Source organism: Caenorhabditis elegans, chromosome X, assembly GCF_000002985.6.
Source record: "Caenorhabditis elegans chromosome X".
Lineage (NCBI taxonomy): Eukaryota > Metazoa > Nematoda > Chromadorea > Rhabditida > Rhabditidae > Caenorhabditis > Caenorhabditis elegans.
In genome coordinates, this window is record NC_003284.9 from 9,136,828 (window position 1) to 9,150,529 (window position 13,702).

Genomic DNA, 13,702 nt, shown 5'->3' on the forward strand with positions numbered 1-13,702 from the left:
CAATAAAAATTGTTTTCAATTCAATTTATGCCAGACAAATTTATGTTATTATGTGCGCCAAAATTAAGTATTAATTTAATTGCGCTTAAAGAATTTTTGTCATAAAATCTGTTACTTCCGTTCTGAATTGTATTTTTCTTTCTCATGTCATAAGACAAATTATTCTTCATATGGTCAGAAGCTTATTGCAACAAACTTCAAAAGTATCTTAAAGATAAAAATAATTCCAGTGACGTAGTTTGCTTTTCTAAGAACATTTCTTGCGTTTGGTCATTTCAATCTAAACTAAACCTAAAAAATTAGAAAATAACGTCAAGGAAGTACGTTTGCATCAAGGTTTTGACAGCATGGGGTATACTTGATCCTAAGATTTTTAGTTCCTCGTTATCTCATACAAGCCGTTCTGTTTTTTTTCTTAGACAATTCATCAAGTATAATTTTCTTCATTCTCAGATCATTCTCATTTTTTTAAAACTCAGCCATACTAAATTTTGAAAGTGAAAAATTTTATTGAACATTCTTATTAACATATGCTATGTCCTTTGAATCAAGCAAAAGATATACTTTAGCTTTGAATTTACACTTTAAAAAATTGATAAAAGAACAAGAAAGTTCAACATTTTTCCTAAAAAAAACTTCATATTCTATTTCATATCGGCACACTTTAAAAGTTTTTAACAGCCAACTAAGATTTTTTTTATTTTTATTTGTATAGGCGTTTCTTCTTAAGCACCAATCGAAATGCACTTTATTGCATTATGTGGGCTCTTCAATGTTCTCGAGCTCGTCGACTAGAATCTGGGCTCTGATGGCACCGCCCAATCATTTCATCTCCCACACAAACACACCACGGTTGCCCTCAAAATTCCACCTCTCGCACGAACCTTTTCACACTCTGCTCAAAAGTTGATTTATTCACACTGCTTCGGACAGCCACATATACTACACTTATGTATCATATTGACGGAGTAAAAAGGCAGCCGACAGAGTAGCACGTCGTGTCAAAAAAGGAGACAAACGGAGGAGAAGACAAACGGAAGAGAAGGCGGGAACAACCGCCTGACTTCTGCTTATCCTTACATCTCTTCTTTCACCTCTTATTAACAATATCCAGAAGATTCGAGAGGAAACGTAGAAAAAGAAGAAAACGTTATATTTGGCGGAAAGTCTGAAAACTTGCTCGTCTTACCAACTAAGTTTATTCACATTTCTGAAAACAAGAAGCCTGAAAAATGTCCTTGAGTGGACAACTATGGTAAGTGAAACTGAGTTGACTGGTTTTATTAGTTCAATTTAATTAAAACTAAAATTCCAAAGTTCCATAAACCTTATCGATACGTATTTATTTTTAAATTAGTTTTTTAGCTGCATTTAAAACGCTCTGTTGCATTTTCAGTTTTCATGTAAAACTTGTATCAAGTTACATTCTCTAAAAAAGTTAGTTTTCACTTTAAAATCTTCAACTTCGAAATTGTAAATGTTCTGGAAATAACACACATGTATCTCAACACTTATATTATTTGAGTTTAACACAGTCCAACTAGGACGAAACAAAGCCATTCACAAATTTTTTGCCGAATAAAAAATTGAATCAAACATTTTTTAATTACAAAGGTCTGTAAACAACCTAGCTCGCTATAAGCAGACTACTGTTTAAAAAAATATCGGTTGAATAATTTCCTCTCATCTTAACTGTCTAACTGTCTAGTGAAAAGTGAGATGGTTGAAAATTAAGCTTTTAAAAGCTTTTAAAATTTTGCAATCGTTTTCAATATTTTTTTTCATCTTATTTTATACTTTTAAGTGCACATCATATTAACTTTTATAAAAATGCAATATGTATTTTGTTAACACCTTGTTCTTTTTTTCGCTAAACGTTTCATTCTCCATTACCCATTTAGATCTCACTACTTTTCAAAAAGTCTTGTCTCATATTTTATGATTTGAGGAACAGATATGCCTGATGGCAACTGTGATTTTTAGGAATTCACAGTAAGTTTGTTTAACGTTTTTATGAAACATAAAGTCTTTAAATATTTGGCTCGCAAACCCAGGTGCTTCATCTTTTGTAAAAAAATCATAGCCACAAAAATGTAAATAGGTTTTGCAAATTACAATTTTCGCTCAATGTTTTAAATTTAAAAAAATACTTAATTTCATCGCTGGTGCATTCTTACAATAGCGCAACCAGCATTCTATACTTCTTAAAACAATGAAAAACAACTCTAAATAATTGTTTCATCTGAAAATCTAGCGTTCCTGTTGAAATTCAGATACTTGCTCATCAGTTTTTCATTCACAAACCGCAAAACGGTGATAATCCATTCTGATCCCGGATCATATCGAGTGCAGATAAAACTGGTCAAAAATTACACATTGATATAATAAAAAGAAGCCTTTGAAGATTTTTGTCCTGTGTCATAAATTCATTTTGCATTCATTCCTTCTAAATTTTAAGTGATGTTTCAAAACATAATATTGTACTCAACATTTTGAATATAAACTAATTTTACATAAAAGGTTAATTGCATCTTCGTAGTTAGGCTTATAAACTATGTGTGCCTGATAGTGAGTCTAAAAATCCAAAATTTTTCATGAATTGAAAAATAACAACTAAAAATGAAGAAATATAATGCAAAAATACCAAAAATATTTTTGACGGAAATTATCTCATAGTTTGCAAAAAAAGTGAAACAATGCACGTTCAACCTTCTTTGTAGCCTACTGCTATATGCATATCTTGATTTATTTTTTTTGCTTCACCAACCAAATTTACTAAAGAACAATTATTTTTTGTTATATATGTTAAAGGTAAAGTATCTTTAGTTGGGATTAAATTTAAATACCCTAGCCGAAAACGGAATTTTCACCACTTTTTGAACCTAAATAAGAATTGTCAAAAATGTTTTGAGACTTTTTACTGTGGGTTTCAGCAACATGAACCTGTTTTCCCACTGACGATACTCTACGTTTAAATTTTTGAGCGATTTGTTAGCAAACTATTGCATTTGTATATAATTTGTGTATATATATTAAAACTAAATTCGGCATTTCCTGTTGAAATTCCACACCCCTATAGTTTCAAAACGATCATATCATTCTTCACTAGTCAAAATGTTAACAACGCTCAAGAAAATGATACAGATGAATTTCGAAAAGACGTCTGGGGTCAAAGAGACTTGCTAACGAGCTGCCAAACGCAAGTTTCCTTCCGGTGCGGGCTTCAGCGCAGTATTTTCTAAATGCCATTCCGAGTTCTGAAATCACGCCACATTTCCCGACTTTCCACGACTCACATCATTTTCATTCTATTTTTTGTAGTTTTTTTTCGCCAGTAGCAATCACATTCAAAGCTCTCCGCCATTTTCTACTCCCCATTCATTGTCGTGAAACCAAATGTTCTATTATATCAATCCAATCTTTTTATCATCACAGAAAAAAATAGCACAGCTCAGAATATTAAAGAAAAGAATGGCGCAAATTGAGATAATCTTATGAAAACGGCCAGAAGCACCCGCTCACAGGCTTATCCTTAATGACTGATTTTAGAATTTTCATGCACTTTTTTTTCAATTTTTTTATCAATGTATTCTTCTGACATTTATTTTGTTTTAGGAAGATGGTAAATTCAACTTCCCCAAATGCGGCGGCCACTGTGGGGAACATCGCTTACTGCTACGTGCTGCCGTGTATCTGTGCTATAGGTTAGTTCATTTATATTTTATGGGGCAGGTACCGGTTCAACTTGCATATTTTGCATTGAAAATCGAATATTTAGTTTTTTTTTTTGCATTTTTTGTGCTTAGAATAAAGAACACGTGTGTTTCGCAAAACTTCAGTTTAAAAAAAATTCCAATTGGTTTTGGAGAGGCTCATAAGCTTTAATAGCAAGATAACGACAGAATGGTATTATTAGAGAACACAATTTTAACAAATCCGCAAGGAATATGATTTCTCATATTGTCAGTGCACAAACTTCTCGCTAAAAGGCGAACTACATACTATTGAATCACAATAATGACACATTGTCTCATCATTTTGATTACTGTGCTTTCTGAAATAGTGGCACACTCTATCACTCAACGTCAAAAATTTTTTACGGTCAACTTGAAATAAAATATAAAGTTGTTCAATTCAAAACATAAGAAAAGGTAGATAAATCATTTCGTTAGAATGTTTTGATAGTTTTGAAACTACATTAAAAATGTTAATGCATTGGGGTCTAAATAACTAGAAAAGAAATACCATAATTAATATTGCAATCTATTAAAAAGTCTTCAAAAATCTTGTTTAACCTTTAATCTGCAGGAATTTATTTGTGTTTATTTCACATTAAAAAATACACAGATTTCTTTTAAATAGCTTTAACATGTTTTCCTGATCATTTTTCCAAATTCCATATGTTCTAAATTTATACCCTTTTAGTTGCATTTCAACTTCCGTAACTAATATGGATACTTCATATTTAGTTTGATTTTGCAAAATATATTTTTGAAAACTTTCATTTCTCACGTGACATCATCAATTTTTAAAAGGCTCATTGCACTTGATCCAATTACCATCTGACCTCATATGACCTTAACCTAATCAAAAATGCAATATTATGAAAGACTATTGCATGTCTGAATAAAAGAAAGGCGAAAAACGAGTATATTAGATGGCTGATTGTTTATTCTATAAACCTATCAATGAACAAATTCCATGGAAACTACTTAGAAATGTTTCAATTTTCATTTTCCTTTGTCATTACAAGAATGCAGTTTTCAATCAATTTTCAGTAGGAAGTATCGCGCCGTTTGACGTAGATGGAGGGTTGAAATATACCACCCGCTATGCAATAGGGATTGTAGGGTTTCTGAATAGAAGCAATTAGACGAACATTCTGAGCCACCGGACCTTGATGGTGGCTGACCAATGTCCGATGCTAGATACCATAAGTCAGAAAATTTGAAGCTTTGGTAAAACATACACTGGTGGCACTATAATGAGAACGCTAGTCAGGAGGAAAGTTATTATGTCAAACACATCTTAAAATTCTTAATGTTATGTAGTACGGTTAGGATAGAAATGAATATGATTTTCTCACTTTCTAGCAAATTTTGATTAATAGAGATGTTTATCATCTTTCTTTTGATACATCTACAGTTTTCTTGATTAAAAATTAAATGTTTTCTGTTTGAAACAAAAATTCCCTAGTTTTAAAAATCTCAAATATCCGTATTCTCAGAAAATATCAGCATCATAGCAATTCAACCTTACTTGAGAATGGGTGTAACATTTCATCCGGGTGACTTTAAGCCCTCGGAAACTTAATAATAGCAAATCAAAACAAAAGTTTACGGAAACAGGAAAATGAAACGTATTTCTTACAGGTATTGTTGGAAATATCACAAATTTGATGGTTCTTGCATCAAGGAGATTACGAGCCGTATCATACATGTATCTGAGAGCACTAGCCGTCGCCGACTTGCTATGTATGCTCTTTGTGCTAGTGTTCGTTTCAACTGAATATCTAGCTAAAAACGGTTCTTCGATTAATCAATACAAACTGTACCAAATTTATCAGTGCCACCTGATGCTCACACTTATCAATTGGGCTCTTGGAGCTGGAGTTTATGTGGTTGTTGCATTGTCGTTAGAAAGATACATTTCGATTGTTTTCCCAATGCACTTCCGTACTTGGAACAGTCCGCAAAGAGCCACTCGGGCAATTGTGATTGCATTTCTCATTCCTGCAATTTTCTATGTACCGTATGCGATTACAAGGTATAAAGGAAAACAACGATTTGATCTTTTACAAAACGTGACAATATACTCAATGGATGATCATCCAATTTATACCACATTTTATTGGCAGGTTAGAATATTTCAAAACTTGAACTTCTTGAAAACATCAACTTATTGCAGATTTATAAATGGACTAGGGAAGCTATTTTAAGATTTCTACCAATTATTATTTTAACTGTGTTGAATATTCAAATTATGATAGCCTTCCGCAAAAGGCAAAAGATGTTCCAACAATTGACCAATAAACGCAAGGAGCAAGGCACTCAAAAGGTGTGCTCGTTGTTTTAGTACCTGGCTAAATAGATTTTGTTCAGGACGATACGTTGATGTACATGCTAGGAGGAACTGTATTGATGTCACTTGTCTGTAATATTCCTGCTGCTATTAACTTGTTGCTAATTGACGAGGTAACTTTCTGGCAAACATCTTTATTCTGTTTAAAATCGTTTTCTGCTTGGAACTTCAGTAAATTGTGATTATCTTAATACATTCTTTGCAGACTCTGAAAAAGCGGCTCGACTATCAAATTTTCCGCGCCGTGGCCAACATTTTAGAAATAACAAATCATGCGTCTCAGTTCTACGTGTTCTGCGCATGCTCCACAGACTACCGTACAACATTTCTTCAAAAGTTTCCATGCTTCAAAACAGACTACGCGAACCGCGACAGACTCCGTTCGTTTGTTCGACGAACGCAGTCTGTGATACAAAAGCAAGGAAGCGTGGAGCACACGACCAACTCAAAGGTTTGGATTATGTTTAAGAACAAGGTGGGTGAGCAGTCTGACACATCGGCGGTGGTGCATGAAAAGGAGAAGGCATGGTTGCTTTACTAGATTCAATTTTTTCACAATTATGTTGCATTGCATATAACAATGTCTTGCTTAGCAGTCTGCTCCGTTTCATCCTATCGCAGTAAACAGAATGCTCACACACCTTACAAGTTTGCACAGCACAAAAATTATTTGAAACTAATTTTTAATTAACATATGAAAAATAGTAAAGTGTCTAAAATTTAAAAACTAAAAATAGTGACACAGGCAAGAAATAACGGCGAGCAAAACATTAGAATTAATAACATAAAGCAATGCTTTCACAAACACCATTAATTTTTCATCAGTCAAAATCCATTTTTCAATTGAAATTCATAGAAAAAGTGTCAGAATTCAAATAAAAAACAGCTTAACATGGATTTTAAGTTTATAGAAACAATAAATGTTACAAAAAAATCATTTTCAAAAGTTTATCAAAATGCATAACAATAGAGATGAATTTCATTGAAATACTATTTGAAGTTAGTTATCATTTTAAAAAATACCATTCAAGTTCATTCCTATATTATGTTTAAGAGCAACTAATGGTTTTTGATACACTTTTAAAGCTCCTGTAAACAAATTATTTCACAAATTATCATATCACTTTTATCTTTTGTCACCTCGAATTGTAAAGTGTAAATTTTCAGTTTCAACGTGACTCCCTCTCCCATCATTCCCGAAAATTTTCTCGTCACATGCCAATTGAACAGGATACTGTGGACATTCAGCTGGCATCCGGAGAACAGAGTACCAGTGGAGAAATGTGTGAAGCCGACACCCTTATCAAGTATGGTGGAACGGCTCAGTTATGCAATGATGAGAATAATACCACATTTTTGTGATGATAGCTTATCACCATTTCACTTGATCACTTTCCACGCATTAACCTTGTTTGGAATGAATATACTGAAAAATTGACTGATTGCCCACCCCGAATAGTACGTGTAATATTTTTTTTATTTTTCACTATTTGCACTTTACACCACCGCCACTTGTCTTCTGGGTATATGCTGCACCCCACACTGTTTTCAACAAAGCTTTATCACTTCCTTTAATTTCTAGGTGGAAGAACTGTCACCTTTTGCTTTGTAGAAATGTTTTTTTTTTCCTTCCTGCTACTATGGATCTCGCTTGTAATAACAATGAATCAATTTATTATGTTGTATTTAGTTTTGGATGGCTGAAAACTATAAATTGGACAAAGAAAAGAATATGGTAGATTGAAAAAATAGAACACCGGTCTGCACAGTTCGTTTGTACCAGAAGTAAGCAACAATTGCCGTTTGGTATTTTTAGAATCGGAGTTTGCCGGTTTTTCTCTATTCAAAATTTTACAATCGCAAGAAAAAGAGATCAGCTCTCAATTTAAACAAGCTGGGAGATCAAGCAGATATATTTATTTGCCACAAAAACACCCGCTACAGTAGAACTCAGTTATTCATACATGTTTTGAGTTTTTCTTTTGAGTTTAATTCTAACATAGCCAGATCTCGAATTGCCAACAGTTTTCAATTTCCTCTCAGACCTGGTTTGCACCTCTCTGTTGAAATTGTGGATAATATATAAAATTTCAAGAAAACTAATGGTAAACCAAAAATGTCAATTACTTGTGAAAAATTAACTTGCCGAAAAAATAAAAAATAAAACACATTGATAATCAGCACAGTTTTTTTAAACAAACACTGTATTTTTTCTATTTGTATTGCACTCTTCCCCTCTGCCTTAAGGAGATACATCAAGCATTTCCAATAGTCATTTTGGCTAACAAAATGCATTATTTTGGTTAGTTTCTAAGTAAAATTCAGAAAACGAAAAATTCTGTCTTCCAACTGAAACGTTGAAAATAAGTATTGCAGTCTATATTAGTCTTGCATTCCCAATAGCATTGCGCTAAAACGGACCAATTGAAAATTTGCACAATGTGCGACAATAATCCCATAACTCTTCAACTTGCTAAGTAAAAAATTTAACATAATTTTCAGAGATTTTTCAGAGATATTCAGAGATTTTTAGCGAAAATTTTTTTGTTTAAGATCAAAACACAAATCCGTTCTTAGTCGAAGAGGATTTTGTTTGGTTTTTGTATCCCATGACATTAATGCATCCTGTCTACAAAAATTCAGTTGCCAAAATCAATTATTAAATTTTCAGTACTGTGTCTACTTGAACGTCACTTCTGGAAACACATAACGATCTCCAAATTGCTTTTTTTTCCCGTTCAGCCCAGTGTTTTCTTTGTCTTTGTGCTAACAATGAACCGTATATCATTGATCAATAAATATTTTTCTTTTCAAAAAAAAAATAAATCTAGTCGTTTGATTGTATTCTATTTTCAGCCTGTTTCTTATCAGAAAGGGAAACTGTGTAAGAAAATAGAAAAAAAAGAAAACATCGCATTTCTGATGTTTTCTTTTTTTTTCCTGACTTTTTTCTAGCCAATATTTTTGTCACCACAAATGTCAATACGCCAAGTTTCTACGCACCCTACTGTCAAATACAGTGAAAGAGGCTGGGAGGAAACTGGAAGGAAACGAAGAGAAAACATCTGGAGGCATCAGAACGACGATTTGTCATGTAAAAAAATGAAAACCACCCTCACAGACTTTTTTCGTCTCGCCGCCCACTCTGCTTTTCTTGTCGTTCATTTCATTTTCTTTATCTGTTCACTTTTTTTTCTCAGTATTTGCCATTTAGTAACGCTCAATTGCTTAGTGTGTTCAGCACAAACATCAGTCCCAGACAACAATGACTAGCACATCAGTTTACTTTAACGACTACTACAACAGAAGAGCATCATCCAGCAAACTGGAGCTTTGCATGGTAAGCGCTAGAATTTGGTGGTATTGAGAATATTTTAAAATTATTTCAACTGCAGAGTCCTTCTTCATCAACCATCTCAAAAAGTCATTCATTGGATGAAATTCCAGATGTTTCAGCACGCCGGCGGCATCCTTCTTTAGGCTTTCTTGAGTACGTTTCTGTTAAAAATTTATAAATTTGAAGTATGATACTTTTCAAACTCTGAAATAATTTATTCGCGTTTGATAGCTAATTTGATTTTCGAAAACTGATTTTCAGTATCGTGTTCACAGTTTCGCTCAGAGCTCAGACCAACAAAACACTTTTTATAAATTTTGACATCGTGAAGCTATAATCAGTGAAAAATATCAAAATATATTTGCTTTATTCAAAAATGATTTTTATTTGACTCGAAACGACTGAAAAAGTGCTGACTGTCTGAGAGATGAAGTGTTCTGGGAAAAATCAGACTTATTATCGACAAAAAATCCGGCAATTTTCTACTTTCCGGAAATTTTTGAGCGCTTTTTTAGTTATTAAGCATTATTTGAAAGTTGCTTTCAAATACAAAAAAACATTTTTCTATTTTTTTTGCTAAAGTAAATGTCAATCATTTTGTAAAATTTTCTGTCGGAAATCGTGCACCGTTGATTTCTAGTGATTTCTTACTTTTTAAATTTGTCAATACGATAATCAATGCTTTCGATCTATTAATCTTTCTTCATTGGCTTTGAGTAATATTCTATATTTAGATCGAACATTGGTCAGTCTAAATACTATCAGTCATCATTCATTTTCGCACCTGATATCAATGCAACCCCCTATCCCTTATTCTTTGCAGGTTCTCGAAAACCGCCAACTTCCGATCACGTCGCGACGCTGTTTTTGAACCATTGGGTAAGAAATCTACACAAGATCTCTGTCAGAACCAAACATCAAAATAAAATTACTGTATCCGAAAACACACATCGGTCGTAGTTCCGGCGCCTCTTTTCACAACGAATGTCACAAACTGTCGGGTGATAGTCGATACATAAATAGAAAAAAAGTAAAGGAACCTGTTTCATTTTATCTTCTCTATTCTCTTCAATCATTTTATCATGTCATTTGTCATATGAAAGTTTATTTTTAGAGTTTCAACGAGTGTTGGTGACAGTTACTTCGGCGCAAATTGTGGAATCTTCACAAAAACGAAAGCCTGAGGAATCGACAATCGGAATGGATGCGCCGAAAAAAATGAAGCGTGGATGATTAATTTCCAATTTAGAATTAACCTGTAACTATTAATGTAAATTGAAATTATGGAGAGGTTGTTTAAACATTTTCAAAATCCAATGTGTTTACTCCGTTTATTTTTGAAAATCAGAAATTAACCTAATACAAAGAATCCCGACCGCATTCAAAATAGATAAATGCAATATTATGTTTTGAAAACCTTTGCGATTACTTGGCTCATAAAAAATGCAGAACTAACTGCCCGACAATATTACAAATTTTTAAAATTACTAATTTTCTTTCTAAAAAGCAAAAAATTTTGAGTAAATGTTCAGAAAATCAATAGTAATCCATAGCAGGACAATAATTATTATATTTGGAATTTAGCTGTTGCTGAAATAATAAAGATACAACTCAAAATAAAAAAGTAGAACATATGCGATGATAACTAGGATTTTTTTCAAACATTTGCGAGTCAAATGACAAAAAAAAACACTTACGAAAAAGTCAAACTATTCATTGACCGCCCAGTCATACGGATGAAATAAAGTTTATACAATCCAATATGAGCTCTTCTGTTCTTCTTCAAGCTGGTTATCGTGTACTGATCGCCGTCTCCATACTTGCACACATACTTGATTTCTTCCAGAACTTTCTTTACGTTGAATTTATCTCAATGCTCTGTTTCAAACGCGATACTTACAAGGTTAGGAATTTTTGCTTCCGTCCAGCTTCTTAAAATAATTTACTTTTTTTTTCGCTTGAGATTTCACAATTAACATGTTTGAGAGAACTACTTTTACTTTGATGACGTGATTCATTGAAACCCAGTTTACTCAGTTCAATTCAATGATGCCTTGCTGAGGACTTTATTTCATATCTAATAACGTGAGACACATCAGCTATTACATTTACTATTAGACAACCGGTTTAATACTCATCAGAAATGAGCTTCATAACAATGTCCCAACAATGTGGAATTCTCCCAAAGCCACGGAATGTTTGAAATGTGTTTAACTGCCTCTATTAGTCTTGCACTCTAACGCATCATTTTAAAAATTAGTTTTACACGCATGGAAACATGTACGGTGATCATTTTTGCACTTGAGTCAGTAAACGAAAACTAACTAACTAACACATCTTCAAATCCTCAGAAGTTGATTGGAGCTTTCATGATTTGTTTGTTTTTCAGAAGAAATTATGCGAGCCAGAGAATTATAAAAACAAAACAGAGACTTAGTGAAGAAACAAGAATTTGTAGATATGCAGTGCATACTGTATATTCTCTGCTTGTAGGGCATGCAGCACTAATTTCTGCAGTACAATTCAATACTTCAGTACTACTGGAGACTGCATCTCTACTGCAGAATGCACGGTATATGATAAAGAGTTTTTTTCTGAACAACTGTTATGTTACTCAATTAGGAGGAAGTAACGAGAGAAACCAAAACACTATTGAAAAACTGCTGGAAAATTTTTCTCACCTAAAAATGAGTGATGATAGGACAATTGACATGGATCAACGTTAAGAGCGGTTGATGAGAACGCAAACATCGAGCAGCAAGTATAGATTTTTCTGTAAGTAAACCTAGGAGAAATTAGTGCAAGCCGCGATTGTGTCGTATTATGACTGTGTAAGAAAACCTGTCCATTGCCTGTCCATGGAATAATGATGAAAATTGTCACATTTTACTCGCAAAAAGCACCTGCACCTCTTATTCTCGCCTGCTATATCAAAACGTCTCTGGCGAGAAAGCGTGTGGAGAAGGGTGAAGCAAACGTCTCCGCCGTTCTCATCAAATCATGGACACGTAATACAGAACGGGACTATACAATAGCCAAAAAATTTAAAAATTAGCGAAATGTACAAAATGAACCACCCTTGAAACAATATGACTGTGAATTTTGCATGAGTATGTTTTTTATAGTTGTTTGTCAAAAAATGCGGTTTTTCACTCAAAAATACGGTACCCGGTCTCGAAACTTCCTAAAACCTGAAACAGATTATGAAAAAAGTATGCGAAAATGTTTTGAAAAAATTTTTTGTTTGTTTCATTTTTTACTAGTTGAAGTTAAGATCTTTAGAAAACGCTCCGATTGAGCTAAAATTAAATGTCGTATCTTCTCAAAAATCATAAAATCCGGCAACGAGGTATGAGTGATTTGTGTTTTTTTTCTTGATTGTATTTTCATGCTGAAAAATTTGAAATAATTTTTATTCGTGACGTCATATTATTTTCAACATGCTTCTTTGTTTGAAAACAGCTATGTCGTTGCGCATTTTCAAGCAAAACGAGCTACTTCATTATTATATGTTGTTTTCATTATGGTCATCGTTTATCAAGTTGTCCTTTTTAATTGTGAATACTGAATCCAAGTTTCACAACAACCAGACTGTTACGACTGTATTTCCAAACTGGTTTACCTTTCAATGTGGCAATATTATCAATACTATTTCATTATTATTTTCAAATTGATTTTTTCCCAAGTATTACTCAACATTTTCTGACAAGTAGGCAAATACATTTTTCTACCCAACGGTAGCTTAGCAACTGAGAATTTAATCATAGTTTGTGCCTTCGACAGGAGTTTTTTTTTTTGGTTTTCCGCTACCTCTCATTTTCAGCTCACATCACCTGTTCATAATTGTTTCTTTTAATTCCTTTGCCATTGGTTGGTTAGAATACACATTTGGACGTTTTGAGTTTTTGTGAGAGAAAATTAATTTGAAAAAAAATTTAATTTTGAAGTAGATTTATTTAAATGGAATCGACAAATAGTCCTATTTCAATGAAAAAAAAACTTTTTGCGAGATATTTAACCAGATTAAAAAAAACGTTGCAACTAAAATATTGAAAATCTTCGTACTTTTTGTATAATATACAGGTTCAAAATATAATTTATGTAATTTATGGATGTCGAAACAGAAACATCGATAATTCATTCATTCTGAAAAACCGACAAGCGCGCTCTAATGTGAACCGCTGACGTGCAGATCTCTGCGTTTCCTTTTTCCACACACTGTTTGCACTTTCCGCCGTTTGTCTCACACGTCAATATGCTTCTTTTTTCTTCCTCTTTTCCCTT

The 13,702-nt window shown here is 33.1% G+C and overlaps 2 protein-coding genes and 4 non-coding genes across 8 annotated transcripts; 3 read left to right on the forward strand and 3 right to left on the reverse strand.

The window, feature by feature from the left end:
- Positions 1–907: 907 nt before the first annotated feature.
- On the reverse strand, positions 908–980 carry B0563.16. Its single transcript, NR_071817.1, has one exon. It is a non-coding gene; the product is annotated as an Unclassified non-coding RNA B0563.16 (non-coding RNA).
- Positions 981–1,126: 146 nt separating this feature from the next.
- Positions 1,127–8,888, forward strand: B0563.6 (the record flags this gene model as incomplete). Of its 3 annotated transcripts, NM_001129618.5 has the most annotated exons (8): positions 1,233–1,255; positions 3,616–3,704; positions 5,373–5,857; positions 5,908–6,057; positions 6,102–6,194; positions 6,287–6,556; positions 7,249–7,388; positions 8,753–8,888. In NM_001129618.5, the coding sequence occupies 8 exons, from the start codon at positions 1,233–1,235 to the stop codon at positions 8,766–8,768; spliced, it is 1,266 nt and encodes a 421-aa protein (NP_001123090.1). In that variant the 3' UTR covers positions 8,769–8,888. The 3 variants fall into 3 exon arrangements, with proteins under 3 accessions (NP_741869.1, NP_001123090.1, NP_741870.2); NM_171750.8 differs by lacking the exon at positions 8,753–8,888 and having other exon boundaries at positions 1,127–1,255; positions 7,249–7,762; NM_171967.9 differs by lacking the exons at positions 1,233–1,255; positions 8,753–8,888 and having other exon boundaries at positions 6,287–6,532; positions 7,249–7,761.
- On the forward strand, positions 3,149–3,285 carry B0563.17. Its single transcript, NR_071818.1, has one exon. It is a non-coding gene; the product is annotated as an Unclassified non-coding RNA B0563.17 (non-coding RNA).
- Positions 3,149–3,285, reverse strand: B0563.14. The gene has a single exon (NR_071819.1). It is a non-coding gene; the product is annotated as an Unclassified non-coding RNA B0563.14 (non-coding RNA).
- B0563.15 lies at positions 4,511–4,690 on the reverse strand. Its single transcript, NR_071820.1, has one exon. It is a non-coding gene; the product is annotated as an Unclassified non-coding RNA B0563.15 (non-coding RNA).
- Positions 8,889–9,320: 432 nt separating the features above from the next.
- On the forward strand, positions 9,321–10,822 carry B0563.5 (uncharacterized protein). Its single transcript, NM_077141.4, has 4 exons — positions 9,321–9,421; positions 9,477–9,571; positions 10,242–10,297; positions 10,533–10,822. The coding sequence occupies exons 1-4, from the start codon at positions 9,347–9,349 to the stop codon at positions 10,649–10,651; spliced, it is 345 nt and encodes a 114-aa protein (NP_509542.2). The 5' UTR covers positions 9,321–9,346; the 3' UTR covers positions 10,652–10,822.
- The last annotated feature ends 2,880 nt before the right edge of the window (positions 10,823–13,702 follow it).